Below are 15,138 nucleotides of genomic sequence, written 5' to 3'. Positions count from 1 at the left end.
AGATGTTTATTGACAGTTTCCCTTTTCGGGGCAGGGCTTAGATTTGAATACAAAGTAGACATATAAAAATACATTAAGTCATAAAATAAAGAAAGAAAAAGATACGGTGCTGTGCGTTCACAATAAGTTATCAATACAACAAATGGAATAAGAATTAAATGAATGGAGCATTGAATGCCGTTGTTAGCAGTGAATGCTAAGCACAGGAATGAATGGAGCATTGAATGATGTTAGCACTGAATGCTAAGCACAGGAATGAATGGAGCATTGAATGATGTTAGCAGTGAATGCTAAGCACATAAATGAATGGAGCATTGAATGCTGTTAGCAGTGAAGGCTAACAAGAGTACCTTTGTATTGTTTACGTTGAATTGCTGACGTTTGCATGTATCTTAAAATCAGTGGGAATGGAACATTCCAGCACGTCTACAGAAAACTAGAATGAGGTTTTCCTAGTAACATTTTCTTCACATCTGCTTGACCCTCCGCTGGAGGAGCTCCAGCTGCCTTGCCACCTCCGCAGGTAGGTCGTCATTCACCTGCGTGTGGAAGTACTTCTCCACCTCCTCCACCTCTTTCTGCCAGAAGTCCTGGTCCAGAGCAAACAGCTGGTCCAGGTCCACGCTCAGACCGTGTAGGTCCAGGGAGTGTGGGCACGGCAGGTAGCCCACGGCGGATGGCATGGCGCCAGCCTCGCCGTTCAACCGTCGGAACATCCAGTCCAGAACGCGGATGTTTTCACCAAAACCGGGCCAGAGGAAGCCGGAGGAGGGGCTTTTGCGGAACCAGTTGACATGGAAGATCTTGGGGAGCTTAGCGCCGGGACGCTCTGCCATGCTGAGCCAGTGAGAGAGGTACTGGCCAAAGTTGTAGCCGAAGAACGGCCGCATGGCAAACGGGTCGTGCATTATCACCTTCCCTGGAAGAAGGAGAAGGAAAAAGAAAGGGAGAAGGAGATTAATGACAAGGAGAAGAAAAGGAGAACAGGAAAAAGGAGGAAAAGAGAAGGACAAGGAGAGGAAGAAGAAAAAGAAGGAGAAGACGCAGCAGAAGAAGGAGGAGGAGAATGAGAAGAAAAATAAAGAAGGAAAGGAAAGAGGAGAAAAGGGAGGAGATAAGGGGACGGAGAAGAAGAAGAGGAAGAAGTAGCAGAAAATTGAGAAAGTGAAGAAGGAGAATGGCAGGAAGCAGAAGAATGAGAAGTAGAAAGAGGAGAAGGAGGGGAAGAGGAACGAGAAGAATGAGAAGGCGAAAGAGGAGAAGGAGAAGGAGAGGAACGAGAAGAAGAAGAAAAAAGAAGAGGAGAGGACTGAGAAGAAGAAAACAAAGGAACAGAAGAGGGAGAAAGAGAAGGAGAAAGAGTAGGAGGAGAGGGAGAAGAAAAATAAAAGCAAAGGAAAGTTAGGAGAAGAAAAAGGAGGAGAACGAGATGTAGAAGAAGAAGTAGCAGAAGAAGGACAAAGAAGAGAAGGAGAAGAATGTGAAGAAGCAGAACTCATAAGAAAAAAGCGAAAAAGAGAAGAAAAAGCAGAAGATACTAGAGGAATAGAAGTAGAGGATGGAGACAAAGAAAACCAAGGAGAAGGAGCACAAGAACGAGAAAGAGGAGATGGATACACAGAAGAAGAAGAAGAAGGAAATGAATGAGAAGAAGAAGGAAAGAAGGAGGAGGAAGAAGTATAAGAAAAAGAAGGAGAAAGAGAGGAATGAGAAGAAAGAGGGTGTGAAGGAGAGGACGGAGAAGAAGAAAAAGATGTAGAAGGAGAAGTCAGCAGAGGTCTTCAGCGGTCATGTGACGTCTTAGCATACCAACCTTTGTGTTCAGCTGCGGCAGTGGCCTCTGACCTCATGGCAGCACCAACAAAGACTCCGTGCTGCCAGCTGAAGGCTTCATACACCAGCGGAACACCTGAAGAAGAACGTCCTTATGGAGTTAATTCCACCTAGATGGAACATTTATTCTGTCCTGCTCACCTTCAGGCCGACGTCCCCCAAAGATGATGGCCTCAATCGGAACCCCTTCTGGTGATTCCCACAAAGGGTCAATGATGGGGCACTGACTGGCCGGCGAGCAGAAACGAGAGTTGGGGTGCGCACAAGGTTCACCTGCAGAAAACAACAGGGTTGACTTTCCTCTGTTTTCCATCCTGGTCTTCTTTACAAGCGACTTTTTAACAACCTTCACCAAACATCTCCCGCATTTGTTTGCTCCACCTTGGAGCACTTTTTAAGTTGCAGCTTTTCATGGCGTCTCATCCGCCCCTTTCTAGATGAGCATGCCTTGTGTATACGCTGACCACACGCATTTTAAAATGCAGTCCTGGAGCTCTGCCAACTATCTGTCAGTCAGCTACCGATGTGGGAAATGTAAGTTTTTTCAGTGAGTAGCAGGCCACTCTGCAGGACCACGGCTGCCGAAGTCCATGACTTCGAGTCCCACGTCGTCAGAATCATCGAGGGTGAACTGTGGTATGACTGCCTCTCATGGCGCTACGCCAAAGAACAAACCAGCCCAACATCCTCTCTGTCCTTGCCCCGCCCCGCATTTGCTGGCTCGGACATGTTCTCCACTGCCCCTCTGCCCACCCCATCCGAACCATCATAGAGTTCCACCCGTCCACAGCCAGTTGGAGACTCGCAGCCTGATGCTTGGTAACCCTAGTGGGCTCAACACCTTGCTGGCATGAGACCTAATGACTTAATGACTCTCACCATCTTCTGGCTTCCAAGATTTGTTCTTCCAGGAAGTGACACTGACGCCCTCTGCCAGCTCCTCGTCCATGCCCTCCCAGTGAACGCCGCCATCGCTTGTCTCTGCCACATTGGTGAAGATGGTGTTCTTGGCGATAGTCGCCATGGCGTTTGGGTTTGTTTTGGCAGAGGTACCGGGCGCAACCCCAAAGAAGCCGTTTTCGGGGTTGATGGCACGTAGGTTGCCTGCAAGCGTGAAGGGAAGAAAGTGGACGGTCAGGGAAAGGTGATGCTGGCTGGTAGTCGCACACCCTTGGTGGTCCACACCTTGCTGGTCAAACTTCATCCAGGCGATGTCGTCTCCGACACACTCAACCTTCCAGCCTGGCAGCGTGGGGCGCAGCATGGCCAGGTTGGTCTTCCCGCAGGCACTGGGGAAGGCTGCCGCCATGTACTTTTTCTGGCCGGCAGGGTTGGTGATGCCCAGGATCTGAGCAGGAGACAAAGGAGTTAACATCACCGTGACTTATGGTCCTATGATGGAACTGTTCATCATTCTACCAGCATGTGCTCAGCCAACCAGCCTTCCTCCTTGGCGAGACGCGAGGCGATGCGCAGGGCGAAGCACTTCTTCCCCAGCAGTGAATTTCCTCCGTAGCCACTCCCGAAAGAGACGATCTGTCTTCGCTCTGGGATGTGGGCGATGAGGGTCTGCTCGGGGTTGCAAGGCCAGTTGTTGACCAGAGGCCCTGAAAACCATAAATGTTTGCTTCAACTTCAGCACTGACCCAAGAACAAACGACTGTCACTTGCAGCGACTGTGTCACACGAATGGCAAAATACTGCAAATAATAAACCCATAAAAAACCCTATAAATGCCTATTTTTGATACTCTAAACCAGGGGTCTCAAACTTGACCATATTTTGTGGCCCCCTACCTGACATCATGAGACAAAACACTAAGTACAATCACTGTGTGAATACAAAAATAACAGCACAACATGTAACCGGTAAGTAAACACTCATAGCGAAACTACTACTGAGTAGTCTGGTACTGATCCAACATAGGATTGTTCCTCATCAGGCTGCGGCTGGTGAGTGTTGCTATTAGCTGTAAGATTGCCAAGACAGACATGGACATACTTTTAAGTGGCAGTGGACAGCCGACGGAGTGCAGACAGCGTACAAACTCTCCGCTCCCGAGTGCGGCCAGAACCGCCTTGCCCATCCGGGTCATCACCCTCATGCTGGCCACCACATACGGCGAGTCGGTCAGCTCCACTCCGATCTTGGACAGGGCAGACCCAACTGGACCCATGCTGAAGGGGATGACGTACATGGTGCGACCTGATTGGACAAATGTGTGGTTGTTAAAACAGAATATTGAGCACATATACATTCTGAATTACACATGGGGCCTTTAAAAGACCTGACAGAACCAGACCCAGGAACCATGCATGTGTTTTCTATGAAAAAGTCCTGTCTTCATTGTGGTTAGAAGTTCAGGGTTCTGCGGCACCTTTCATGCATCCGGGAAAGCACTGAGCCGCCGCTTTGTCAAACTCCTCTGGTGACATCCAGCGGCCAAGCTGGCTGACTCCGCCCCCCAGAGGCGTGGGCACCGTGTCCCGCTGCTCTCTGGTCACGATCACGGTCCTGCTCTCCACACGGGCCACGTCCCTCGGGTCGGTCCTGGCCAGCCAGCTGCAGGAGAAGGAAGAGGAAACAGTGAGCGGGAAGATCAGGTGAAGATGATCTAACCTTACGTCATTTGGACAAAAGTACTGGGATGAAAACAGGAAGTGAAAAGTGAGGAATGGTTAGCATGTTGGCCACACAGTCAGGAGATCTGGAAGATCTGAGTTCGAATCTCCGCTTGGCATCTCTGTGTGGAGTTTGCATGTTCTGCCTTCTGTTTGTCAATATGTGCCCTGCGATTGACTGGCGACCAGTCCAGGGTGTACCCCGTCTCTCGCCCGAGGTCAGCTGGGATGGGCTCCAGCATACCCTTGTGACCCTAATGAGGATAAGCGGCATAGAAAATAGATGGATGGAAAATTGAGGAAAATGTAGAGTCTTTGCAGCTAGAACTGCACACTGGGAAGAGAAAAGGGTCTTCCCCCAAAGTTGGAAGCATACAATACATACAATACATGCTGTACACATCCTTACTTTCTGCAAATGTTATTTACTGTGCAGCCTTTGGTCCCAGTGTGAACGCTAAGCAAAATGCACCAAAGTACACACCAAGTATTTTTACATTTACTGAACCGGAAGTGTGGATGCAGCCTAATAACCAAGTCCCAATACATTAGTCCATACATTTATTTTCATGCAGATTCTGCAGGGACCGGACTGACTGGTTTGCTTCCAGTTGTGTTGTTCATGACAACAGCTGACGTCTGACTGACATTCCTTCGCTCCATGTCCTTAGTTACCTTCTGACAGCCTAGATCAGGATGACGCATTCCACGTACCAGTTGTTATACTTGGGGAGCTTCTTGATCACCCCCTGCTCCTCCAGCTGGGCCAGAATGGTGCGGTTCTCCTCGTCAGAGCCGTCGCAGATGTGCAAGGTGTCCGGCTGGCACAGAGTGACGTTGGCCTCCACAAACTCCCTAACAGCCGGGCTGAGGGTGCTCGGGTCGCCCTGCAGGACCCGCGGGCCGCCCTGCTTTTGGGACTGCAGTTGAGGAGGCATGGCAGCAAGACGAGACAAGCTAGAGGCGGAGAGGAGGTCTGGAACAAACAGAAAGGATGAGAAGGAAAGTTTACAGCACTTGTAGATGCAGAATGATACAGGAGCATCAGTGTGAAGACGGACCTCACTTGCTGTTGTTGCTGAGCTTTGCTAAGCGTGAGCTGTGCTGCAAGCAGGGTGCACTCCTTTTATCCTCTGGGATGTCCCTCAAAGACTAGGGAGTGGTGGGAGGTGTGTGTGTGTGTGTGTGTGTGTGTGTGAGAGAGCTTATGGACCTGTTGTTTTTCATGTGTTGCATGCGTGCGTTGCAGGTGAATCATTAATGAGCGTCGGAATGTACAACCAGTTCCCTGTGGACCCTGATGACTTGATGGTGACAAGTTGACGAGATGACTTCTTCTCTTAACAGTGGATTGATTATTTGTCATCTTATCTGCCGTGATTATAGGCCAGATAAAAACATCCCATAACAAGCAGAAAAAGTCACAACCTCTTGCAGAACTTGAATTTGAACTTTGACCCACTTTGCCGACTGATGTAAGTTCTGAAGCGCCTTGTTGGACCCTCATTGGCTACCTGCCGGGGGCTCACCTTACTTGGGTCGAACAGCCGGCCTGTGGAAATGAGTGAGAGTGAGTGCCAGCTAAAAGACACACTGGTTGACTAATGTGAGTACAGGCCTCACAGTTTAAGGTTCAGGTGTGGAGGAGACATACATGTCCACTCCATTAGATTCACCTTCATCTTCCTCAGCAGGTACTTGATCATCTTGAAGGTGTGCTTGGACTTCTTATCATGTTGGAAAACTGCCATGCGACCCAGTTTCTGCTTCACAATGTCACAGTAACCTGGAATTCATCTTTTCCCTCAGTGAACCACAGCTCCCAAGTGTTGGCAGCACTCGTGCACGCTTCCACCACCTTGCTTGGCTTCATAATGTCACCATACACTTTGGAATTCATCTTTTTTCTCCATGAACCACAGCTCCAGCCGCAGTGCCGGCAGCACTCGTGCAGCCACACATCATGACCACCATGTTTGACTGTAGGCAAGACACAATTATGTTGCCATAAGACCAGATTCCTAGTTTTGCCGCTATTAACAATTTAAGTGGCCAAGATCTATACACAAAGTGTTTTGTGTGTGTGTAGGTGTGTGTGTGTGTGTGTGTGTGTGTGTTTGTTTTCAGAAAGGCAATGCATGATATACTGCATGCTGTTATTCCTCATTACATTCCAGAAGAAAAGGGAAGGGAATCATGCTCTTTGTCACAAAATCACAGTACTTGTAGGAATTCATGTTTCTTCTCAATGAACAGCAGTTCTCCAGTGCTGGCAGCACCCGTGCATGCTACCACTACCACTTGACTTGATTATCTTGCTACCCACTGTGTTGCCAGATATTTAGACAATTATGGCTGTGTTTACAAGTTTTCAGTGGATAGATGTCAGTGGATGAATCTATACTGCTTTACAAGCTTCACGCTGACTACTCTAGAGTACATCCAGGATTACTTTCCATGCCATTGTCTCTTGACAACATATACTGTAATAAAAACTCCCAACAAAGGGGATCATATTCTGCTTCACTGTGTCACGGTACGTGTTGGAATTCAAGTTTCCCCCAATGAACCGCAGCTCCCAGGTGCCGGCAGCACTTATGCAGGCACCGACCATGCTTGATTGAAGGTCAGACACAATTATCTTGCTACTCATTTGTGTTACGTAATTTTCAGTGGGTGGTAAATCTATATTGCTAAACAAGCTGCACACTGACTACTCTAAATGCAAGTTAACTTGTGAGCGCTGGACTCAATGGATGAAAGTAAAGCCACAGTCACTGAGAAAGTAAAAGGTTTGAGGTATTCTCATGTCTGCTGGTGTTTGTTTTGTAGAACATGCTTTGATAATGCCACCAACAGTTGCATAACACCCTCAGCCGCCTGTGTTTTATGAACAGGACGCCCGAGTGTAAGTCAGCACTCATAAAGCATCCTTGGAATCTTTAACACGATCACTAAAGCCTTTGTAGTCAACAAGTCAAGAGTCGAAGCAGCACATGTTTAAAGATTACCACTCAGGTTCACTTCAGGAACCCCACTGACTTTGAAGAATATCTGACTCTTTGCTATGCTGCCCCTGCTGGCTTCTAATTGAACTAAGCATGTATTATGGGGTGACCAGGGGTGTCCAAAGTGCAGCCCGGGGGCCATTTGAGGCCCGTGCCTGTTTTACTGTCCCACATCACACTCTAAAAATATAATTTAACATGAAAACTAAAAAAAAAACAGCAAAAAATTGTCTGTTTTTACAAGAATAAAGTCAAAATATTTAGAGAAAAAAGTTGTCATCTAACAAGAAAAAGTTGTAATTTTACAAAAATCTAAAAACATAATTTTAGTGGCATAAAGTTGAAATATAAAAAAAAATAGACATTTTTTAAAAGTCAATTAAAAAAACAAAACAACAAATAAAATTAGAATTTTTGGAAAATTAGGTTGTGTAAAATGTTATAATGTTACAAAAATAAAGTCAAAATACTGAATTATGGAAATACAGGAATAATTACGAGAAGGCATTTTACCAGAATAAACTCTTTTGATTGTGGCAAAACATAATGTCATTTTAGTAACATGGAGCTGGTATATTAAATAATTTTTTTTCTATGCCGCTTAATCCTCCCTCGGGTCGTGGGGGTATGCTGGAGCCTATCCCAGCTGGCTTTGGGCACATGCAGACAAACAACCATTCACTCACATTCATTAGAGTCTCCAATTAACCTAATGTGCATATTCCAGATCTTCTGGTTGTGTGGCCATCATGCTACGGTTTGACTGTGGGCTAGGATTGATAAATTAGGTTGGAAAAAGTTATAGTATTCTGGGAGTAAAGTCAAAATATGATGGCTATAAAGTCATAATAAGAGGAAAATTATTTAAGAGGAAAGTTGAAATATTTGGAAAATACCAACGTGGCAAAGTTTCATCCTTTCATTTTTCACTATGTGGCCCTCGCTTGAAAAAGTGTGGACACCCCTGGTGTAGGCGGCGCATATGGCCACGTACTATAGTTGTCGACGTGCACGTCAACCAGTGTTAGAACTGTGTTAGCAGCGTCAATGCAAGCTGCCGTCAACATAGAGCACACAGGGCTGCTGACGTCAATACGGGGCTCAAGGTGCATGGATAGTATAGACTCGCGTAAACATGACTGACTCATGTGATGACCGTGACTGAACCAACAAAAACTCCTGCTAAGGTGATAAGATACTGCAGGTGTCTCTCAGATAGTGAATGAATGAATGAATGAAAGGCAGGACTAATATTGTATGCCTCCAAATTTGTGAGATCTGGTGCACAAAGCCAACTTCATAAAGGCATTCTTGGAGGAGTTTGCTGTGGAAGAACGACAACATGTCCAATCACAAATGAACACACTCAAAAGTCTTGTAGAAAGCCTTCCCAGAAGCATGGAATCTATGCTACCTCCAAATACTTCACTTTTTACTTCCTGTGGCTGGCCCAATACCTCACGTGGGTTATGGTTGGTGGGCATGTTTAAAGTTTGAAGTTGAAACAACCTTGAAGATATGACTGGAGCACCATCTTGTGTTTTATCATTGTAACTACACACATAAACCGCACACGCGTTCAAAATGGTGCTTATGTTACCTAATAACACAATTATAAAGCTTTTATGATGGCCTTAGTATGACCCTGGAACAGATTATTTCTATTTTCATCACTTGTTTCTAGAGGACTGTAATTCGACCAGCAGTGGATTGTGTTCACCCTTAAAGCTGTAATTTTTTTGTCATTTATGTAAGAAAGCGTAGCAATTATCTCCACACAGGCAGGTAATTAAGGTAACTAAAGTATGATTTAGTTAAGGTTACACCAGGGGTGTCCAAATAGTGGCCCGGGGGCCATTTGTGGCAGGCGGCTGTTTTTGAATTGGCCGGCAGCACATTCTGACATTCAAAAATAGAAAAATCTGCAGTAATTTTAAGAATAAAGTCAAAATATTAAGGGGAAAAAGTGGTAATTTCATGAGAAAAATTCATAATTTTACAAGAATAAGGTCATAATATTATGAGGAAAAATAATTGTCTGCCATTTGTCTGCAGTGCACCCCAGCCAGTGAAGCCGGAGACACCAGAACGCACCTGCGGACAATTATCACCCTGGACTCTTAAGCAAGGCAGCAGCACTCCAGTGCCAGATTGAACTCCCTGATCACCTGCCCTTTGCTACCGCTCAGTCCGGCTCCTTATGTCATTTTAGTAGCAAAAGTTGAAATATTAAAGAAAGGAGTTATTTTTTCAAGTTGTGATATTATGAAAAACAAACAAAACAAATAAACTTGTCATTTTTAGGAAAATTAGGTTGCGGAAAAAGTTATGTTAAGTTATACAAGAATAAAGTCAAAATATGGTAATAAAGTCATAATTATGAGAAGAATATTGACAAAAAGAATGTTCAAATAGTTGGAAAATTGAAAAGCAACAGCAGAGATGAAAAAAACAGCTTTAATTTTAGGAGAATGAAGTTCAAATATTAAGAGAAAAACTTTGTATTCTCACACAAAAAAGTTAGCAATTTTATGACAATAAACTCATAATATTATGTCATTAATGTCATTTTAGTAGATTAGAGTTGAAATGTTACAGAAAAAATACAGTACAGTAGTACCTCGCATAACGTAAACCTCCTTTTACGTAAATTCCACTGAACGTAAAGAATTTATGTAAATTTTTCGCATCATATTATGTAAGGAATTCCATATAACGTAAAGCATCAAGTCCGTGCAAGCGACAGAGAGACTAACAGAGTACACTTGGTGACGCCTTCTGGCTTCACGCTCTCATTGGCTGATTATCGGGGCACCGCCTATGCTCTCATCTCATTGGCTGATTTATCCAGCGCGTCCATGTTTGTATGTGAGCTCCCTTCCTCATCGTAGTCGCCCTTAATCTAGTTCGCACGCATTGAAATCTCTTTTTAATTTGTTTACTTTTCTTTGTGTTCAAATTACCGGAGTCCTGGGCCCTAAACCAAGTGTAAGTGATAAGAAAAAAGGGGAAAAGTTGTCGATCGAAACAAAGCAGGAAATGATCCAGAAGCATGACGGTGGTATGAAATGAAGTGATGTTGCTAGACTATACGGCCGTTTCCCATCGACCATTATACCTTATTTACCTTAATTTATATTGGAATGTTACTCTACTATGTTTATGCTGTTTTCTTATATTTTCCCAACATATTTGGTGGACTTTGAATATTTTGAAGGCCCAAAGGTGTGAGTTTGGGAAGATCTTGGAACGGATTAGGCTATTTACATGTATTTTACGCTTCATATAACATAAAATCCCTATAACATAAAGGTTGTTGGAACGGATTATTTACCTTGTAGGGGCGTCTACTGTATTTAAAAGAAAATTTCATATGAGAAACAATCAAAACAAAATAAAGTTGTAATTTTTGGAAAATTGGGTGGGGAAAAGAATAATAATAATAATAATGTGAAAAAAAAGAAAATGTACAAAGATTATTTAAGAAGAAAGTTGAAATATTTGGAGGAAAAAAACAACAGCAAAAGTGGGAGAAAAAAAAGAGCGAAGTTGATACTAATGATAGGCTTTTTCACATACTGTACTTTTTCACTTTCACTGACATCACTTAGCCGATCTACATGTGTTGCTTTACACAATATCAAAGTGGCAAAGTTGCTTCCTTTTTCACATGGCCCTCAGAAAAATGTTTGGACACCCCTGGGCTACACTATCCAGCAACATTTTTTGAACAGAAGCAACACAAAGAAGAAAAAATGCAAGGAGATATTTAATAAATATTGAAGTTGTTGGCTGTTATGTAGACATCTGAAGGTGGGTCACACTCAGCACGATGTTGTGGTTGCCATAGCTGCACACGCAAGTCTGGCAACGCCATGACCATGGTGACGGTAAACAGGTTAGTCAGTGTAACTTACACACAGGTGAAACATGATCCCAGCCCTGAGTCAGACACCACACACGCACACACACACACACACACACACAGCAGGAAAGATGGCGGAAGCACAACGAGCATCTGAACCTGTCAACTTTGTGCATCAGGATGAAATCTGGTAAAATGAATGATTTTTCTTTAAATGATGTCGTACATTTGACATCTCAGAAATTGAGATGAAATGAACCACATCATTTGTGTCTTCAATTTTTAATTCACAATTAACGTTTGTATTTTGAGTCTACCTGATATTTAGGCCAAATGTGTACCTAAGAATTTGGCTGAAGTTCACATTTTGGCAGAGGTGTAGCAACTATGTAGGCCAAAAGTGAGCCTAATCATTTTGAATTTACTGTACCAAATTTAATATGTTGTTTTCAGCTAACATTAAGGTCAAATATATACAAGTAATTTGACATAACTTGGGTGTACCTAATATTTTGGCCATATCAAATATTTAGGCCAAAGGTGTACCTAATAATTTGGAATCTACCTAATATTTCGGCCAACATAACACATAATCATTTAAGTATAGCTAATATTTTGCCATAGGTGTACCTAATATTTAGGCCAAATGTGTACCTAGTAATTTAGGTTAAATGAATATTTTGGCAGAGGTGTACCAACTGTTTAGGCCAAAAGTACCCCCAATCATTTTGAATGTACTGTACCTAATATTTTGGCCTTGCATGTGCCTGCATGTTTTGTTTACCTAATATTTAAGTCAGATATATAATTTGACATAATTGGGTGTGCGTAATAGTTTGGGTGTACCAAACATTTAGGCCAAAAGTGTACCTATCAATTTTGAATGTACGTAATATTTTGGCCTTACATTTACCAAAAAGTTTGGCCTCATGTCCGAATATTTTGAGTTTACCTAATATTTAGGTCAAATATATAATTTGACATCATAGTTTGGGTGTACCTAATATTTTGGCACAGGTGTACATAATATTGGGCCTGAAGTTGGATGACTGAGAGCGATACTGCCACCTGGTGGCCTGTTATAGTACTGTATATATACAATGCTTGGATGAATACAGTAAGTGCGGCCCAAATAAGCATTGTCTTATATGTAATACATGTTTCTGCTTGCGAAAAAGAATGTGTCTCAGTACAATGTTCCATTTCCTGTTCTATGGTTATCAGCACACTTTTTGTCATTGCTGTGTGTACGTGTGTGTGTGCAGGAAAGCCCATGTGAATGCAGAGAAAGACTTGGCGGAGGTGTGGCCTAACAAGTGGGGTTTCCTCAGTGAGGTCTACAAGGAGGTACTGATAGAAAGCGTATATGTTTGTGTGTTTATGTCTGAGTACAATACACACCTTTTCATCATGTTGTTAGTATGAAAGGGAGAGCATCAACCTGAAGAAAGCAGCCAGAGTGGAACCTCCTACACGACCTTTGACTCCTCCAGAAAAAGTATGACTATCTATCTATCTATCTATCTATCTATCTATCTATCTATCTATCTATCTATCAGTGTCTGTTTATGTTTATGTGTGTCAGGTAGGCCCCTCCCCTCCAGTGCCGCAGACCAGCCAGGCTGTGATTGGCTGGCGCTCCGCCCATTCTTACCTGTGTCTGGAAAGGTCAGGCATGGTGCATCATGGGAGACGCAGTTTTCTGAAAGAGCTGGGCTGGCCTCAACACGCTTGACCGGAAGCTTCCGTATTGGTTTTGTTAGCCAAGTCACCATATTTCCTGTGCTTCACTTCTTTTTACACTTGAGAATGTATACAATTTACACAAGTTTTTTTTTAATAATAGCCACAGTTTGACCCTGGAACAGATGATTTTTATGGGAGGTAGTCCCAGCAGCCGCACTGTGGACGAGTGGTTTGCATGTTGGCAGCACAGTCAGGAGATGGGGAAGACGTGCGTGGGTTATCTGTGGGTACTCAAGTTTCCTCCCACATTCCAAAAACATCCATGTTAGGTTAATTGACATCTCTAAATTGTCCATAGGTATGAATGTGAGCGTTGCTTGTCCATATGTGCCCTGCGATTGACTGGCCTCTCGCCCAAAGTCAGCTCCAGCATACCCCCGTGACCCTATGAGGATAAGCGGCATAGAAAACAGATGGCTAGATAGTTCCAGCATCCATATGACTTGAAAAAAGTAATTAGTTGTAGCTATGGTTACTTTCCCAAAAGGCATTGCCTTTTTTAAAAAATAAAAAAAACACTTCAAATGTCATCTGCTGTTGAGAGTTTACCATATCGGTGCATAATGAGTTCCAATGTCCGTGAATGCATCTCACGTGTGATGAGGAAGTGTTGTGCAAAGGTGGCGATACAGTATACGGTGTTGGAAGTGTGAAGATTGTATTTATTGGAATGTGGACATGTGTAATTGCCAATACAGAAAACTGTGATAACACAAATTAAATGTTCACAGACATGGCACGAAAGTGTTAACAGCATGAGGTGCTGTTCTGGCAAGAATGTCCTCCTGTTCTTGCTAAATATCAACATATTGTGTACATTTCTTTTAAGAAAGGAGCAAAACACAAGTGCCAGCAGCCAGCACACGCAGCATAATTCTCGATGGTGACTTTCTTTTCAGTGCGTCGACAATTATTTCCACTGACAAACATTAATTATCAAGTGATAATGGACATCTCCGGTCATCCACACTTGTTTGTCATTATAATACAGTCCATTCACAGTACAGTTTAACAGTTCAAATTGGACACGTACAACAACTGTTGGGGGGGATGCTGTTTTAAGAATAATCGAAAGGCATGTTGTATAATTTAAAAAAAATAGATCCACCTGGGCTGACATGACAGCAGTGGTGTGAATGCATCTCACTGAACTTACAGGCCAGGCATCCCCGATGATTTTTTTTTTCCACCCATGTTTCCTTGGCACTTATTTTAGCAAAGCAAGCATGCCTGATCTGCAACTATCATTAGGTGTACAGTACAAAATAAACAGTGGTAAACTAACAAATGCATCGTTCATTTCTCAAGCGGATGTGGTTCATTTGGTCCTGAGAAGAAGTATAAACATTTGGCACAAGTCCCACTTCTAAGTATACCCTCACTTTACCAAAACAAATGCACTATGCAAACTATGTCCAAAATAAAGTTAGACAGGTTTGTGAGTTTGCTTGGCAAGAAAAAAATGTGTATAAAAAGATGGGATAAAAAAGAATGCAAAAATTTGCATATGAACTGCACTTGAAGTCTTGAATTGATCACATCCGAACAGAAAAGTTGAGAGGTAGGACAATGCACTCATGTAAACCATAAAGTAGTTGGTTAATAAACTGGCATGAATCCAGATCTAATCTTGCGTACCTCTGAAAAAAAACGGAGAATAAATGATTTGTCGAGAACATTTTGTTCTAATTAAAAAGTTGGTGTAACATACAAACTGTGACTTGTGAGTTAGAAGCCCATGCTAACGCTAAATAAGTCACAATAACTCTACAGTATGCACTGTGCTTCAACATTCGAAATGGTAGTTAATGACTTTAATCGTTACTGGTAAACAATAACGGCGTTGGTAACTGCGTTGGTGTGACCTCCAGTCGCAAAGTCAAGTGCTTCCAGACTGAACCACCACCGCCACAATCAACTTCAATCCATCTCATAATCCTTTTAATGTTGTTTATAGATATTTGTCGACTCTCTCCATAGACATATATAGACGGCGCCACCATATTGGGTGTGCCATGGCTGCGCTGTAAATTAATATAAGTAAATGTACTTACTTTTATAAAGT

At 43.2% G+C, this 15,138-nt stretch overlaps 2 protein-coding genes across 2 annotated transcripts; one reads left to right on the top strand and one right to left on the bottom strand.

Moving 5' to 3' along the window:
• pck1 (phosphoenolpyruvate carboxykinase 1 (soluble)) lies at positions 1 to 5,610 on the bottom strand. The gene is made up of 10 exons (XM_054785730.1): positions 5,516 to 5,610; positions 5,169 to 5,430; positions 4,211 to 4,395; positions 3,835 to 4,038; positions 3,253 to 3,440; positions 3,019 to 3,181; positions 2,713 to 2,937; positions 1,975 to 2,106; positions 1,814 to 1,909; positions 1 to 919 (listed from the first exon to the last, which is right to left on the bottom strand). The coding sequence occupies exons 2-10, from the start codon at positions 5,390 to 5,392 to the stop codon at positions 468 to 470; spliced, it is 1,869 nt and encodes a 622-aa protein (XP_054641705.1). The 5' UTR covers positions 5,393 to 5,430; positions 5,516 to 5,610; the 3' UTR covers positions 1 to 467.
• A 5,564-nt stretch (positions 5,611 to 11,174) lies between these two features.
• LOC129186944 (uncharacterized protein C20orf85-like) lies at positions 11,175 to 14,230 on the top strand. Its single transcript, XM_054785731.1, has 4 exons — positions 11,175 to 11,517; positions 12,593 to 12,674; positions 12,748 to 12,825; positions 12,913 to 14,230. The coding sequence occupies exons 1-4, from the start codon at positions 11,393 to 11,395 to the stop codon at positions 13,060 to 13,062; spliced, it is 435 nt and encodes a 144-aa protein (XP_054641706.1). The 5' UTR covers positions 11,175 to 11,392; the 3' UTR covers positions 13,063 to 14,230.
• The last annotated feature ends 908 nt before the right edge of the window (positions 14,231 to 15,138 follow it).

Source organism: Dunckerocampus dactyliophorus, chromosome 8, assembly GCF_027744805.1.
Source record: "Dunckerocampus dactyliophorus isolate RoL2022-P2 chromosome 8, RoL_Ddac_1.1, whole genome shotgun sequence".
NCBI lineage: Eukaryota > Metazoa > Chordata > Actinopteri > Syngnathiformes > Syngnathidae > Dunckerocampus > Dunckerocampus dactyliophorus.
Note: the sequence above shows the minus strand (reverse complement) of the source record. Positions and strands in the feature narration are given on the sequence as shown.